At 40.0% G+C, this 15,654-nt stretch overlaps 1 protein-coding gene across 4 annotated transcripts in view; it reads left to right on the top strand.

Annotated features, from left to right (window-relative positions):
- The window catches only part of CDH8 (cadherin 8), a 375,260-nt gene that overhangs the window by 202,832 nt on the left and 156,774 nt on the right, over positions 1 to 15,654 (top strand). For all 4 annotated transcript variants that reach the window (XM_059381567.1, XM_059381568.1, XM_059381569.1 and 1 more), the window contains 3 exons: positions 2,648 to 2,815; positions 6,353 to 6,540; positions 9,930 to 10,183. In XM_059381567.1, the coding sequence (XP_059237550.1) occupies positions 2,648 to 2,815; positions 6,353 to 6,540; positions 9,930 to 10,183 (610 nt within the window). The remainder of the gene's footprint in view (positions 1 to 2,647; positions 2,816 to 6,352; positions 6,541 to 9,929; positions 10,184 to 15,654) is intronic.

Genomic DNA, 15,654 nt, shown 5'->3' with positions numbered 1-15,654 from the left:
TTTTTTTAATTTAGTCTCTCACAATATATTTTTTTAAATGATAGGAATAATACATAGCACACTTCTCTGGGTCTGAGGAAATTGTAAAAATTCTTCTTCTGAAGTAACCTCAAAGGACTCATGTGTAGACTTCAACCCATCTGCTCATTTTGGGGAAAAAAAAAAGAGCAAACCAAAAATGCTGTCTTCCTTGGGGAATTATATCACTTTCCTCTGATTATTAAATGTTGTGTGCCAAATTCCAAAGTCCAGTGGATGGCTTAGTTCAGGATGACCTTCGAATGTGATGGTACCTAAACTTAACTATGTTAACTATGTGTAACTAGGATGGGAATAAAACAATTTTCTAATCTTTTCTTCTGGAATTGGGCCCGTATTGGAGATATGCTGAGTTAAGGAGTATATAACCATGGCAGAATAGCCAGATGGGCCTCTCATTGTGCTGATGGTGAGGTATTGTTGTTACTGTTGTCGTTTTTGTTCACGTTTGTTTTCTCACATAGTAATCTAAGTGTGCATGATTGTTATATTTCTGTTTTCCTCTTCTTCCTGTTTTTGTTTATCTCTAAGTATGGTCTATTGAGTCGCATTTTGATATGATCAGATCTTGATTATATTGCAAGATATTATTAAGTTGTAATCAATGTTCCCAAATAAGTAAGGTGATTCATCCAGGGCTCCCTGAATGTGAACCTCAGATATAAAAGGGGTGTCCAGGTGTAATAAAGTACATTGGAACTAGGAGTTCTTCCCAAAGCCTTGCACGCTCTCTGGGTGGGTTAGGTTTCCCTGGGCACTTCTTGTACCTTGCCTGCTACTAGAATCATTCAGGGGTGTGAACTCTTTGCACACCTTTTATGGACAGATGATTTAATTAGAGTTTAGGAGTCCAAAGGAAAAAACAAACAAACCATGATTATAATTTCAGAAATGGCCGAGAGAGTGGCTCATCCTCAATTTGAATTGAATTGAATTGAATTGAATTGAATTGAATTGAATTGAATTGAACCTGGGTTTATTACAAGGGGAGAATTCTCTGGTCCAGACAGTTTTCTTTAACTTGAGCCAGAGGTCTAACACTTATCCATTCAATAGGAAAATTGGGGGCTAGTCACAATAATTTCTGTTAGGGGATTTTAGCAATATAGTGGTGAGAGGTGTGTTTTCTGAGAGAGGGTTAAGTGAAACTGCAGGGCACAGAAAAAATACAGTACAATCATCGTAAGAGATCTAGTCGTTCTTTAAAATGGAAAAAATTGAAATAATTGCAACATCTGTTGATATGGGAAAGCTTAAGTTAACTGATAGTGTATTCATCAATGAAGAATTATGCAGCTATGAGAAGTAATGAGTTGGATGTCTATATGCTAACAACAACAACAACGAAAAGATCTAAAAGATAATCACTCTGTGATAAAAGAAAGTCCCAGAAAAGTGCCTACTGTATCATGGCCACATTTGTGGTTTAATGTTCATACGCATATACATACATTCATATGCATAGACATATAACGGCTTTGGAAATGTACCCATCCAAATGTTAGCAATATTTATCTATAGATAGGAGAGTAGGGAGAGGGCTAAATAAAGATTTTTAAAATAACTTCAGAAGTATCTACACATATTTTGAATCTTTAAGAAGAATATTAAATTACTGGTGAAATACATAAAAGAAGCAGATGGATGAAACCCTGAAAATATATCAAAAGAAAAACACGAACATTTTAGCACTGATGATATTATGTTATTTTGTACTATTTTGTACCTCCTTTCTCTCTGTCTTTTCATTTTTTTCCTAAATTTTTGTACAATAGAGAAAATATAACAATTAAAATATAAATGTGGTTGTATAGTATGTTAGGATTTAGACACATGCCTGTATTAATTCTGATTGGTGTTTTATTCATCTGTGTTGATCCTAATAATGTATTTATTTCTTTCATCTCTCTGATATATTTGTGAGCTTCAGAATAATTTATCTTTGACCTCAGAGCCTTCAAGCTATTTATGTATTTACTCCTCTTGTAGGGGAATTGGAGGCTGTGATAAATTGTAAGATTCTTTCACTTGCAGGGGTTTCCTGGGTAGATGAGGCTATGTTATGATTTATACTTTAATTTGGTAGGCAAGAGTATGCCATTCAGTTTACTTTCTAATATATATCTTTGCAAGTTCTCTCTCTTTTTTTGATACACTCTAAAATGTATTTTTGCAAGTTAGCCATTAATGCCTCTGACTAAAATCTTTCTCAGTGTTGGCATCACAGATGCACAGCAGTTAAAACACAAAAGAGAGGTGCCTGGGTGGCTCAGTGGGTTAAAGCCTCTGCCTTCAATTCGGCTCAAGTCATGATCCAGGGTCCTGGGATTGAGCCCCATATCGGGCTCTCTGCTCCGCGAAGAGCCTGCTTCCTCCTCTCTCTGCCTGCTTCCCTGCATACTTGTGATCTTTCTATCAAATAAATAATTAAAATCTTTTTTAAAAAAAAAGGCAAAAGAAAACAGAAAATTATCAGAGTGGGGACTTGATGTGTGCACCTGGGTATGTTTGTGTGTGTCTGAGAGAGTTGTGTGTGTGAGAGAGTTGTCACATTCAATTTGAATGAACCGTCTGTCTGAAAGTCATTCTCCCATTTTTTCTCCCTCAGCAATTATAAAAACTGCCCTTCCCAACATGGACAGAGAAGCCAAGGAGGAATACCTGGTTGTTATCCAAGCCAAAGATATGGGTGGGCACTCCGGTGGCCTATCTGGAACCACGACACTTACGGTGACCCTTACTGACGTTAATGACAATCCTCCAAAATTTGCCCAAAGTAAGTGAGTTTCCTGCACTGGGTGAAAATCTCCAAGTATGTTGTGTTTTCATTTGAACTTATGTCCTGATTTTCAGCAACATTCAAAAAACTGATAGGAATCATTGAATGCTGATTTTATGCAAGGTATGCCAATTTATTATTTATATATGTAAATATGAGTATATAAAATATGTAAATATATAAAATATAAATATGTAAATATATATTTATAAATAATATATATATATGTATATATATATATGAGCTAAACCAACTCTCCTGCTATTTTGGTACTAAATGTATCTCCATTTTACAGATTTTAAAGAAGTTGAAAAAATTTCCAAATATTAAATGTGTAGTAAATAGTGGAGCTAAGTGAACCAGGGTGTCTGACTTCAGGATGTTTGCTTAGTTCTCTCTTTCATGGTACCTCCCACTAAGAACTTGAGAGAATGATTAAAATGTACCTCAGACAGTGCACTATCGATAATTCCACTTTGTTGGATAAAAGAAGCTGATCTCCGTAGCGCTTGAAGGGGAAAAAGCAGATACGCGATATACTTGCTGCACAAATAAGCCCTCCTCCTGCTTGTGACTTCCTGTAGTTCCTCCCACAGCCATCAACGGTCACCGACCCTGCTCTTCCCTACTAAAGCCATGCTCTGCCTCAGAAGCATCTCAACAAAATTTTAGGCAGCCAACATCCATGAACCGGGGAGATAGTCATTATTTTCCAACTTTTCCAACTTGTGAGCACTTATCCAAATAATCTGACTAGATGCCTTGGGAAGGCCTTTCTGACATGGAGACTCTTGAGAAATGAATGATGAATAGGAATTAGCTGGAACAAAGCAAAACCAGGGGAATGGGCGGTGGACGTTGTAACTGGAGGAAGAGGTCATCCAGAACCCCATGAAAGAGGGTGTATGGCCCTGGATGAGAATTAAAAGAATCTCACCCCCATTGGAGTCTAGAGCATCTGGAGAGTTAGGTTAGGCAGGAGTTGGCCATACTTGGGTTTGGTACCATTTTAAGTACCATGATCTTTTTTTTACCCCTTAAGATCAGTGGGAAGCCATTAAAAGGTTTTGCATTGTAGGTTAAGTAATAAAACTGGATTTCAAGGAAATCAGAGAAAATGAAATCTTGTGACCATCTTCTAAGTGTTCTCCGCACTGCAGCCGCTTAAAGGGTGTTTGTAAACATTCATGTAAAAAGTGAAGGCAAGGCTGGCAAGCAAGGGTGATCTCAGTGGAACTGGAGGAAGTGTACAGGTGTGACGGATGCTTAAGGTTTAATGATAACAAAAGTCTAAGGATACATTGCCTTTTCAGTCACACTGCGGCCATGAGCGATTACATGCCTGCTGATGCTTTTTGTTCAGAGAGGGGATACCATAGGAGAACTTGTTTTTGAAGAGAGAAGAGTAGGGAGAGAATGGAAGAAGGAGAAGGAGAGAGACACATGTGAGGCTTGAAAATGACACATTTGAAGTATCTTTGAGAATTTATCTGCAGAACGAAATTCCAAGGTAGAAAGATCAGAAGGGATTCATTTTCATTAGTAATTTTAGAATTTTCACTTCTGGCCATGCATAAATCAGATAACAAGGCCACCCTTTTTAACCACATTGTTGAAATGGAGAGTACTGTCTTTCCCATCCTTTCCCTGGTTCTTTTATTTGCTTTCCAGCGGCCATTATAGTTAAGGCTGTAATATGCAACTCTTCTTTCTCCAAAAATGATGGTTTCAATTCTGCGGTGGCAGGTGAGTTTCATTAGCTAGTGTTCCCTTTCTTAGGGGTAATAACTATTAACAATGATCACACTGATAGAGATGATGAGTGAACAGAATAGGAATGGATAAACGTTTCGTTTGCTTGGCTTCCCAAGGCGCCCTGATGTAGGACCCGCAACCAGGTGAAGCTCCTTGCTGGCTTATTTACTTAATAAACATACCTAGAGGAACCATCTCAAACCTTACCTGCTATATAAAGTTCAAAGAAAATAGAATCATTATACCAATTATGAAAGAATTGAGAGACTTGGTATTCAACGTGTAGATTTTCAGTGCGACCTTACGGTGAAACTATTTGGAAAACATTTTTGTTCCCCAGTCCCATGATTTCATGATTCTAAGAGACACTTTTATTTCATCATTCAATAAAAGTGTGTTACTGCCGAGGAAAACCTTATGCATCCTCTGAAATAATCTAGTTAGATTGTTTGTCCAAGGGACTAGAATTAGGTAATGTTCTCCAGATTTAATTTTTCCTTTTGGTTTATAGCTCATCGAATATTTATCTTTTTCCTCTTTGTTTTGGTTGCAATGGGACTAAAACTTCCGGGTTGTCTTGAGTTTGGGTTCCCCAGAAACAGGCACTGAGACAAGAATTTGATTATTAAGTAGTTTATCTTGGAGATGATCCCAGGAATCACCAGTAGGCGAGTGAGGATGTGTGAGAGAGGTTAGAGAGGCAGGGAGTACATTATCAAGCCAGCTATGACTGTGCGGGTCTGGAGCTTTATCCAGGAAGCTCTGAAACACTGTAAATAAAGCAGAAGAAATAGCTTGATGTTACCCTACCAGAGAGAGGAGGAGCCTGGGATTTTATATCATAAGTGGTGCGAGTCTTTGAGGGCTGCTTCCGCGAGGGCATTAATTTTCTGGTAGTTCTGGCCTGACAGGCAGTGGGTAAAATGGGTTCTGAAGGCCAGAGGAAAGCCTCAGGCAAAGAAATGCGGGAGTTGGCAGTTAGATGTAGGGCAGGTGTGTACAAAAGTGGTAATGACCAGGGGTTATGGTTGCTCCCCTCCGCCAATGAAATGAGGGAGACCAATACACCAACTAAAGTGATTTGAGTAAAAATGGGACGAATACCACTAATTAGACACATTTTACTGGCCCCATGGGAGAATGAACGTACACTGTAATTGTATTTTGCCTAGAGAGTTTTGGAGGTAAGGATTTCTGGTCTTCAGAGCAATGAGGACTTTAGTAACAGGAGGGCTGTTTTATGTGTCTGAACAGCTTGCTGCAGGGCACAGCAGAAGTTTAGTAATTGGATTTTATCAAAAATGGTCTACAAGTCTGTAAATATAAAGGTAACTTCAAAAGTGACTTTCAGTGTGTTACACATTGCATCTTTCTGTGCTGAAATTAGCTTCATATTTTATGTTGGGCAACAATGAGTATCCCCACGGGCAGCCTGTGTGATTATACAGCAAATTGGAAGGAACACTGACGTAGACTCACTAATATCCTGATATAACTCTGCTCTAAATATACATTTGGTCAACATATGGTTGAGTACATTTCATATCTCAGAAGAGTCTCGAAAAGAGATCATTTCTTCTTCTGGTATCTCTTTGTCTCTGACTCATGGAAAGGATTGTGCATTTTGCAGCAAAAGGGATACTTTTGTCTTCCATCACTGTGTTCCTAATTTCTATAGGTGTGCTTAGCACAAAGAAAGTACCCAATAAATATTTGCTAAATGGGTTACTAAATGAATGGAATTGGTGCCATGCTCAGTGTTTCTCTCTTTTTTCTAAGGTCTGTATCACTTCTCAGTACCAGAAGATGTGGTTCTTGGCACTGCCATAGGGAGGGTGAAGGCCAACGATCAGGATATTGGTGAAAATGCGCAGTCGTCCTATGACATCATCGATGGAGACGGAACAGCACTCTTTGAAATCACTTCTGATGCCCAGGCCCAGGATGGCATTATAAGACTAAGAAAGGTAAGCTCAGGGTTTGTTCATCTTCCAGATACCTCTTTGAAACTCGAGTTTTGAAGTTTATAGGAGTTGGGTGAACCCCTTATCTGTGAAAAAGTAGAGCCCTTTTTGCACCTCATACCCTTGGCCCCACTTCCTGTTTTAGCTAAAGCCAAGCCAGCCAGTCACCATGGTGTAGGTAGCTTCGTGTATCCCCCATCATATCTCTCTCATAGATGCCCCCGTGGTCTTCCCTAAGCTGAAGGAATTTGTTCAGCTCCTTTCTAGAGCACTCCAGTCACAAAGGGGAAGTCAACACTCAGAAGGTAAACCTCAAGCCATGAAGGACATAGATTGGTAGACACTTCTTATTCTTTTTATTTTTTTTAAAGATTTTATTTATTTATTTACTTGAGAGACAACGTGAGCAAGAGAGACAGAGAGCACAAGCAGTGGGGAGGGGCAGAGGGAGTGGGAGAAGCAGACTCCCCACTGAATAGAGAGCCCAATGTGGGGCTCGATCCCAGGACCCTGAGATCATGACCTGAGGTGAAGGCAGATGCTTTACCAACTGAGCCACCCCGATGCCCAGCAGTTCTTATTCTTTGGAGACATTATTCTGAGGCATATTTTGTATGGTTCTTAAGAGGATTCCCAGTAGGAAGAAGATTCAGTTGGCCACAGAGTTGGCAAGTTCCGTGGCTTTTAATCCTTCTCTGTAGAGCTCTGCCCATTTCTGCACTTCAGTTTCATGGAATATTTCCACAAAATATATTGCAGATCCCTGACTCTTTATTGCAGACTCTGCTTTCAGGAGAACTCAAAGATAGACAAAGCAGTCCACCCTTAGTCATTCTGGTCAGCTCCAGCACTAGAAAGGTGGAGCCAACCCTGCTCTCTTTGGGTATTCAACACTATGCATCAAAAGTCCAAACATTATGGTAAAGGAAGCTCATCTTTGCTTTGCTCCTGCGAGTGGAACTACCATTGGAGAAAGAACTATCTCCGTGAATAGTACAGATAATGTACTGCGATTTGCATCTACTTTTGCCAGCAGTCATTTCTTTTGTGATAGATGTGAAAAAATTTTGTACAGTATTTTCCGTATTTATCTATCATCATGACATTTGCATTCATAAAAAATTGTAGAATGCATTTCATTGTTTTGTGGGCCTTGGCATTTGCATGGAAAATACCCTTTTGTCCTCATCATGAGTATTTTTTTTTCAATATTGTTCTTCATGTCTTTTTCACGAAATAGTACAAATTAATTTCAGTTAAATATGTTGGCTCATGAATAAGAAGATAGATGGCCGAGCACACTGTTGGGAGCCAACAGTTCTTTGTCCGTTTTGCTCAGCATTACATTCATGTGATTCCAAGCTTACTGTCTAATTCTCTCTGTCATGTGACATAGGAATCTGCTTCCAGTGCTCATGTCCTCAGAATCCCCCCTTGGAGACACGGTGACAATAGGAACCTGGAGTTTTCTGGATAAGCTTTTATATGCAAAATCAATTGTTTAAATTAATTTTGAGGGGAAAAATGGCTGCATTTATTTTAACTCTGTGTAGAGCAACACAAGCTTTCTACCTGGCTTGAGTTTAGGTTAAGAGTTACAAAGTATTTAAAAACTCATGTTTAAAATAGAGTACAGTATAATTATACTTGAGTCAATTATTGAATAACCCAGAGCCACATTTTCCTTGGCTAATGATTCCTAATGTCATTTTTATTGTTATTATTAACTGCCATCCTTTGCTACCATAAGGTGCTTTTATAAACTGAAGCAATTAGCCGTGTGTTGTAGTTTTATTCACTGTTATTCATAAACATGGCGCTATATTCTACACATTTTGACACCAAGAAAACCATGTATTTTACTGTAGAGAACAATGTGTAGGGAGTCATATTTCTACAATTCATGGATCTTCTTTTTTTGTCTTATAAAATCCCAAGGACACCAGGATGTGTTTGTATACATTGTTATTATGTGGAGCTAAGACATAAACAGAACATAATCTGCTATACTTAACAGTGTTTGTGAAGAATTCAAAATTACAAAATTGTTACAGCAGGGGTGATTGGCAAATTAAGAAAATGCTGATGTTGAATCCTCTATTCATAGGTGCATGTGCCTGGTAATTTCAGAATAGACAGGGAAGTGAATATCTGCCTTGTTTACTAGAAAACATTTCCCCCAAAAGCCAAGTCCCATTAGAACTGAATTCAAGTAGAAAAATCAACCCCAAATTTTGAGAAAAGAATACATATTTAAGCTTGTACGGGGGTTCTGGAAGAATCCAATAATGCCAGCTTGTCTTGCAGTTTTTTTTTTTTTTTTAAATCTGCATTGCAGATTTAAAGTTCTGTTTCTTATGAAGATTTGCAGCGCACACCTGAATTGTCTCTCTGAACCTTGACAGACGTTTATTCTTGAAAGCTGACATATTAGGAGTTGCCAAGAATTACACTGTAAGGATTCTGATACAGATGGGCTTCTGAGTGTTCAGGGGACCTGCTTTCTTCTCCGTACCTCTCTTTACCTAGATCATTAGCTAGAGTCTCAGGGGCTCTTAAGGAATGACGTATTAATATGTCAGAAATATTGTCAGTAATGGTGCAATGAAGTAATTCCAAATGGCTTTCAAGAGGTTGGTGGAGGCACAGCCAGACCTAGTTATCTATATATACTGCTTTCACCCTTCCTTCTTCTAAATATAAACACAGAGAAACATGCATCTGCGTACATATTCCCTTATATGCTCACCTACTTCATAGCCCAGAACTTACAATAGAGACCTAAGAATACCCTAAAAACTAATCAACCTCAGCTCAGCCCCATGATCAGTAGAGCAGCGGTGCTTTTGGAAGTGAAATAAGAAAACACTCTTTGTTGGGATTAGTGCTAAATTATGCTTTATAATGTCTCCTTGGACTAAACAATGATTATTTCTAGTTCTTTACATTTCACACACTGTTGCAGAAATGATAAAATATTCTTCCCAGATAGAGATTGTGTTCGATGCCGCCTTATCTCCTACCAGCAGAGGCCCGATTAACGGGCTGATTGGTATGCGGGTCATACCACCACTAGTAAAATTTTATTATGACTCTGAAGTGAAATTTTGATGGCACAATTCATGACTGTGAATATTTTGTGAATTCCAAGTGAAATGAGCAAAACAAAACAAAACAATAGGAGATTAGATTCACTGAGCTTGTAGAATAAACAGATATCAATAAATGCCTGTAAAATTTACAAGTTGAGTCTGAGGGAATGGAGAGTGATCCCATTAAGGCCCACAAATGGGCTTAAATGCACATAACTATCATCTAACAGCATTAGACTCATTTGTTCTTGCTGCTGTGGTCATTAGTGGGAAACATTCATCTTTGTCATTTCTTAACAGCCTCTGGACTTTGAGACCAAAAAATCCTATACTCTGAAGGTAGAGGCAGCCAATGTCCATATTGACCCACGTTTCAGCGGCAGGGGGCCCTTTAAAGACACGGCAACAGTCAAAATCGTTGTTGAGGATGCTGACGAACCTCCTGTCTTCTCTTCGCCTACGTACCTCCTTGAAGTTCATGAAAATGCTGCTCTGAACTCCGTGATTGGGCAAGTGACTGCTCGTGACCCCGATATCACCGCCAGTCCTATCAGGTATTTCTTTTTTAAAAGGCTTACAGGCGGCATTAAAGGACAAGCACATCAGTACTCAGTGCAGTTATGTGTACATTCTGTGTGGTTGTTTTTGGTACTATGCTCACAGGACAGAGGAATTCTGGTGAACACAGTGTGTGTGAGTGCGTATGTGCGTGCCTATGTGCATAGGGACGCCTGTTCACACATGCCCACCCCAAGCTACGTATAGTACCCAGAGCCAGGAATATCAAGGTGAACGAAGTTATTGCAGCTTTCAGAGAACTCATAAAAAATGCAAAATTGCATACGTTTTGCAGTGCATCTGAGTGAATCTTTTATACTTTCTCTGCTTGATTGTGTATTTGGGTATTTTTCCCTAGCATTGGGCAAGTATTGCTGGTTTGTCTTCTTTCTTTGTTGAGAGTTAAGTGAATTATATATAAGAATTTTAGGGCCATGAGGCGATTGTCTCAGTGCATTAAGAGGCCTCTGTTTTATTTCTGTGTTTGGTGTTTGACTTTGAAATTATTTTCTTATCACTTCATGGACATTTCTGATAGGTCAGCATATCTGGATTGGTACCTTTTAGACAAAGTCTTTCTCTGCCATTAAAAAAAAAAAATCCTTTTGTTTATACTTTCCTTGCTCAGATTTTTTTTCCCAAGATGAAATAATCCTTTATTAAAGTTTTTCTGCCTTTTTTAGAAGTGAGGCTCAGCTCTGTTTTTCTTTTTGTTTTTGTTTTTTTTTTTCCCCTTCCTTTGAACTGTGTACATCTTTTCTCTTGTGCCAGTCATCCAAATGACAGTACAGGTGCTCAAGCTAAATAGCTTTCTTCTGAAAGAACACGAAAATCTATAACCTGTACACTGGTCTCCAAGGGTGAAGTGTTGGCTAATGATGTGTTTGAATGTGGATTTCAAATATTGTCTTAGAAATGCTTGTCAGGAGGGAGAGAGAGAGACAGAGAGAGAGAGGGAAGAATACAGTTTTGAAGAAGTATCCATTCTTCATTTGTGAATTAGTTGTCAGTTCATTCCAATGTATTGAAGGGATATACTTCCGGATACTCTAATCAAGGAAAGTCCGGCCATGTGAACTTTCTGGAAGTTCTGTTTATCCACTTCCTTTTTATGTACTAAATTCCCATTACTCATAAGGGTGCTGAAACTGTGAGACAGGAAGTGAAACCCACAGAACAGGCAGTGCCCCTGGTAATTTTAGTTAGGGCAAAAAATGGTTCTTTTCAGATCCAGAAAAACTGGTTTTAATACAAGCCACTTCAAACCCCAGGATAATGTTAAGTATATCCCAAAAGGATACCAAAAAAAAAGTTTCCCGCGGGGCACCTGGCTGGCTCAGTGGGTTAAGCCTCTGCCTTCAGCTCAGGTCATGATCTCAGAGTCCTAGGATCTAGCCCCGCATTGGGCTCTCTGCTCCGCAGGGAGTCTGCTTCCCCCCCACCCTCTCTCTCTGCCTGCCTCTCTACCTACTTGTGATCTCTGTCTGCCAAATAAATAAATTAAAATCTTGGGGAAAAAAAAGTTTCCCTCAAAGGAGCACAATCTCTAAGAAGATAAAAATCTCACTTAAGGGTTTTGAAAAATGGTCAGTTGTCCATTCTCAGTTCTAAAGAGGTTCAGCAAGCCTTAGCCACACAGAATGCCCATATTTGCCCAAGAGAACTCTGTCTGTCAAAGAGCCAAGTGTTGAAGACAAGGTCAGTAAGTAACCAGAAAACGAGATGGACACGGTCATCCCTTTTCTGACTACATGTTGAGGTTATGAAATGGCTCTAGATTGAAATGCTGATCTATAAATACGGGCAATGATATCTGTTGAATAATGAATCTGTCCTGTTTTATGTTACTGCGTTTTCTCTGAAAGAACACAGACAGGAACAATTGCCACTTTCCTCGCATCTCCAAGCATGAGACAGAACAAAGGCAGTGAGTAAGATGGGTTCAGCGGAATGACAGGGCCAGTTTTAACAGTGGATTTGACAAGAGTTTTACTCTTTTCAGCAAGGGACACAAGACGGGCTCAGGAATATGCCAAGGTAGGGGCGCTTGCTGGGGCGGGGGGGAGGCTTCAGATATTGGGGTAATCTCACATATACTCCAAACATGGTATCCATAGTGCCCTGGAAACAGACTTCCAATGCAGGGACATGGTCTAAATCAGCTAGAGATGAGAACTCAGGAACTTGTCATTCCCTAGTGATGGCAACCTGGACTTATAGAACTGGTTAAAAATCCAGGTTTTTGATTGCTGACATAATTTTGCACGTTTTGTTATCTATCCATTTACTGATGCAAACATGGGGATTTACTGACACTGTTTCCAGTACCCAGGGAATCCAGTGATGATTGTCTTTGTCATTAATTGTTGTTATTATTGTTATTACTACTGCTTTGAAATTAGTTTATTTTTTTAGAGAGGGAGGTGGGGAGGGGCAGAGGGAGAGAGAGAATCTCAAGTATGCTCCATGCCCAGCTGGGAGCCTGATGAAGGGTTCCATCTCAAGTCCCTGAGATCATGACCTGAGCCAAAATCAAGAGTCGGACACTCACCTGACAGAGCCACCCAGGCGCCCCAAGTTCTTACCACTGCTTTGAAAGGCTGGAGAGGAAGCTTGAAGCTGCTTAGCAACTACTGCCCAGCTTAGGAACATTTTGTTTTCAGGCAAACCTAAAGGGGATTTAAGACTGTGTTACCAGGAGAGATGGATAGATTAAATAGCATCTGATGACACGGACATGTCTGTGCCTCTGATAGATTAAAAGCAAGCACTCGTTCCTTGGCATCTGTGGTCGCCCCCAAAGAAGGGGTGAATACTGTTTCAAAGCATTTCACTATAGGGTTCTGATGTGCATGCCACTCGGAAGGCAAGTCCCACAGAGGTCTGAATGCAGGGGGATTGGCTTCATGGGATGAGAACGTAAGAATCATGAACTGCGTGTTTCAGCGCCTGTTCTGCTTTTCTGCATTTGTTGCCCACCCCCCGACCCCTCCCCCAACCCCACTTCTTTGGGTTATAGAGAGCAGCTTTCGTCTTTCTTTGCACAATTGGTTAATTTGAGTAGAAAATTAAATTTGCTGACTAGCCAGAGCAATGCATGGTTCCTTATGAGTCTAGCAGACAGATTTAGAGCCATTTAACCTTTTTAAACAGAACTAAAGGACACAGATATTCAGGGAATTACTGAGGAACAAATAGCTGTGCATTATTGTCTCTTTAGAACTGTTGTATGTCGTATGCTGACAAGAATGCACCCATCTTTCAGGGGGATGTTCACTTTGCCATCCAGCAAGAAATAGGCATTTATTTTGGCATTTGCTGTGTTAAAATATCCAGTCCTTTATTCGTTGATCAACTTCCCCTAAGGCTCAACTTTTGAGAGCATATCGTTGAGCTATTTCCAAATAGCATGAATTTTAAAATTCTTATACTTAAACCTATATCTATACCTATAACTTTACCTATACCTCCATCTGTACATTTATCTTTGTGTATATTTCCTTTCAGGAGAAAATAGACAATGACATAGGGAGTCTCACCTTCTCCCTTCCAGGAACATTAATCAAACATTTGCTACTTTTTGGGGTGCCTGGGTGGCTCAGTGAGTTAAGCCTCTACCTTCAGCTCAGGTCATGATCCCAGGGTCCTGGGATCGAGCCCCGCATCGGGCTCTCTGCTCAGGGGAGAGCCTCCTTCCCTCTCTCTGCCTGCCTCTCTGACTACTTGTGATCTCTGTCAAAAAAAAAAAAAAAAAAAAAAAAATCTTTAAAAAAAACTTTGCTACTTCTTTTCAATGCTTTATGTATCTCAGTAACATCGAATAATGTGGGGTAAAGTATCTAAAAGATATTATGCTTTGAACTTATGTAGACTAAAATTTGAATCCTTTCATTGCTACTTCCTCCAGTAGCTGGTCTCTGGACTTCTCTGAGACTCGGTCTCTTCTTCTGTATTTTGGGATAATATCATGTCCCTCACAGGGTTAATGAAATAAATAAATTATCAAATTAAAAAATGGAGTAGCTATTAGCATTGCCATTTAATAAAACCGCCATCTATGTATATTGTAAATGCAAATGAAAAATCCAGTGCTTATTTTTTTAATTTTTTTAATTTTTTAAAAAGATTTTATTTATTTATTTGACAGAGAGAGAGATCACAAGTAGGCAGAGAGGCAGGCAGAGAGAGAGGAGGAAGCAGGCTCCCCACTGAGCAGAGAGCCCAATGTGGGGCTCGATCCCAGGACCCCGAGATCATGACCTGAGCCGAAGGCAGCGGCTTAACCCACTGAGCCACCCAGGCGCCCCTCCAGTGCTTATTTTAACAGAGATTCTTCTCCTAAAGATTGCTGACTATGTAGCATTATCTGTTTTTCCTGTAACAGTTACTGGCTAAAACAGTTTATTTAGCCTCAGTTGGTGTAATCTACCCCTGCTGCTGTTGTGAATATTGTTCCTAGTGACTGGTCAGTATGCAGCAAGTGTGCTGAATGTACTCATTTCATTCCCTAACTCCTCTCCTGTAGGATAACATACTAATTTCCTCAACTTAGCAGATGAAGAATCTATGGATAAAAAACCTAAGTTGCTGGGTAGCACACAAAGAATCAAGAGTGGAACTGAGATGCGTACCTAGGTTTTTCTGACGGCACAATGTCTTATCCGCTGTCCCTCTGCCACACTTTCTTTCCCCGTGTTCTCAGGGACGTCGGCTATGTCTCTGCTTGTTGGAACAGCTTAGCAGGACCAGTTTTGGGGTTTTAAAAAAATATTTTATTTATTTATTTATTTATTTATTTGACAGATCACAAGTAGGCGGAGAGGCAGGCAGAGAGAGGGAAGCAGGCTCCCTCCTGAGCAGAGAGCCCGATGTGAGGCTCGATCCCACGACCCTGAGATCATGACCTGACCCAAAGGCAGAGACTTTAACCCATTGAGCCACCCAGACACCCCAGCAGGACCAGTTTTTTTTTTTTTTTAAAGATTTTATTTATTTTATTTGACAGAGAGAAATCACAAGTAGGCAGAGAGGCAGGCAGAGAGAGAGAGAGAGGAGGAAGCAGGCTCCCTGCTGAGCAGAGAGCCCGATGCGGGACTCGATCCCAGGACCCTGAGATCATGACCCGAGCCGAAGGCAGCGGCTTAACCACTGAGCCACCCAGGCGCCCCGCAGCAGGACCAGTTTTAATTGAAATCATAAACTACTCATTTTCTAAATGGCCTCATTCCATTTGGGATGCATACCCACAAGAAAAGAAAATATCCCAGGTCTGTGGAATTCACCAGAGCATGGATGCGAATGCTCCTGGCTCCACAGTCCAACCCCTTTGTATGGGTTTTGTTGCTATTGGCTGTCAACCCAATTGTGATTAAGGAGGTAAAAGAAGAAAGAATCTTCTAACAATAGCATAAATCAGATCAGACATTGTGCTAAGTTCCTATTATGTATCATTTCACTTATTTCTCAT

The sequence above is a fragment of the Mustela nigripes genome, chromosome 17 (assembly GCF_022355385.1).
Source record: "Mustela nigripes isolate SB6536 chromosome 17, MUSNIG.SB6536, whole genome shotgun sequence".
NCBI classification, from domain to species: Eukaryota; Metazoa; Chordata; class Mammalia; order Carnivora; family Mustelidae; genus Mustela; species Mustela nigripes.
This window is presented reverse-complemented; position numbering and strand designations above follow the sequence as displayed.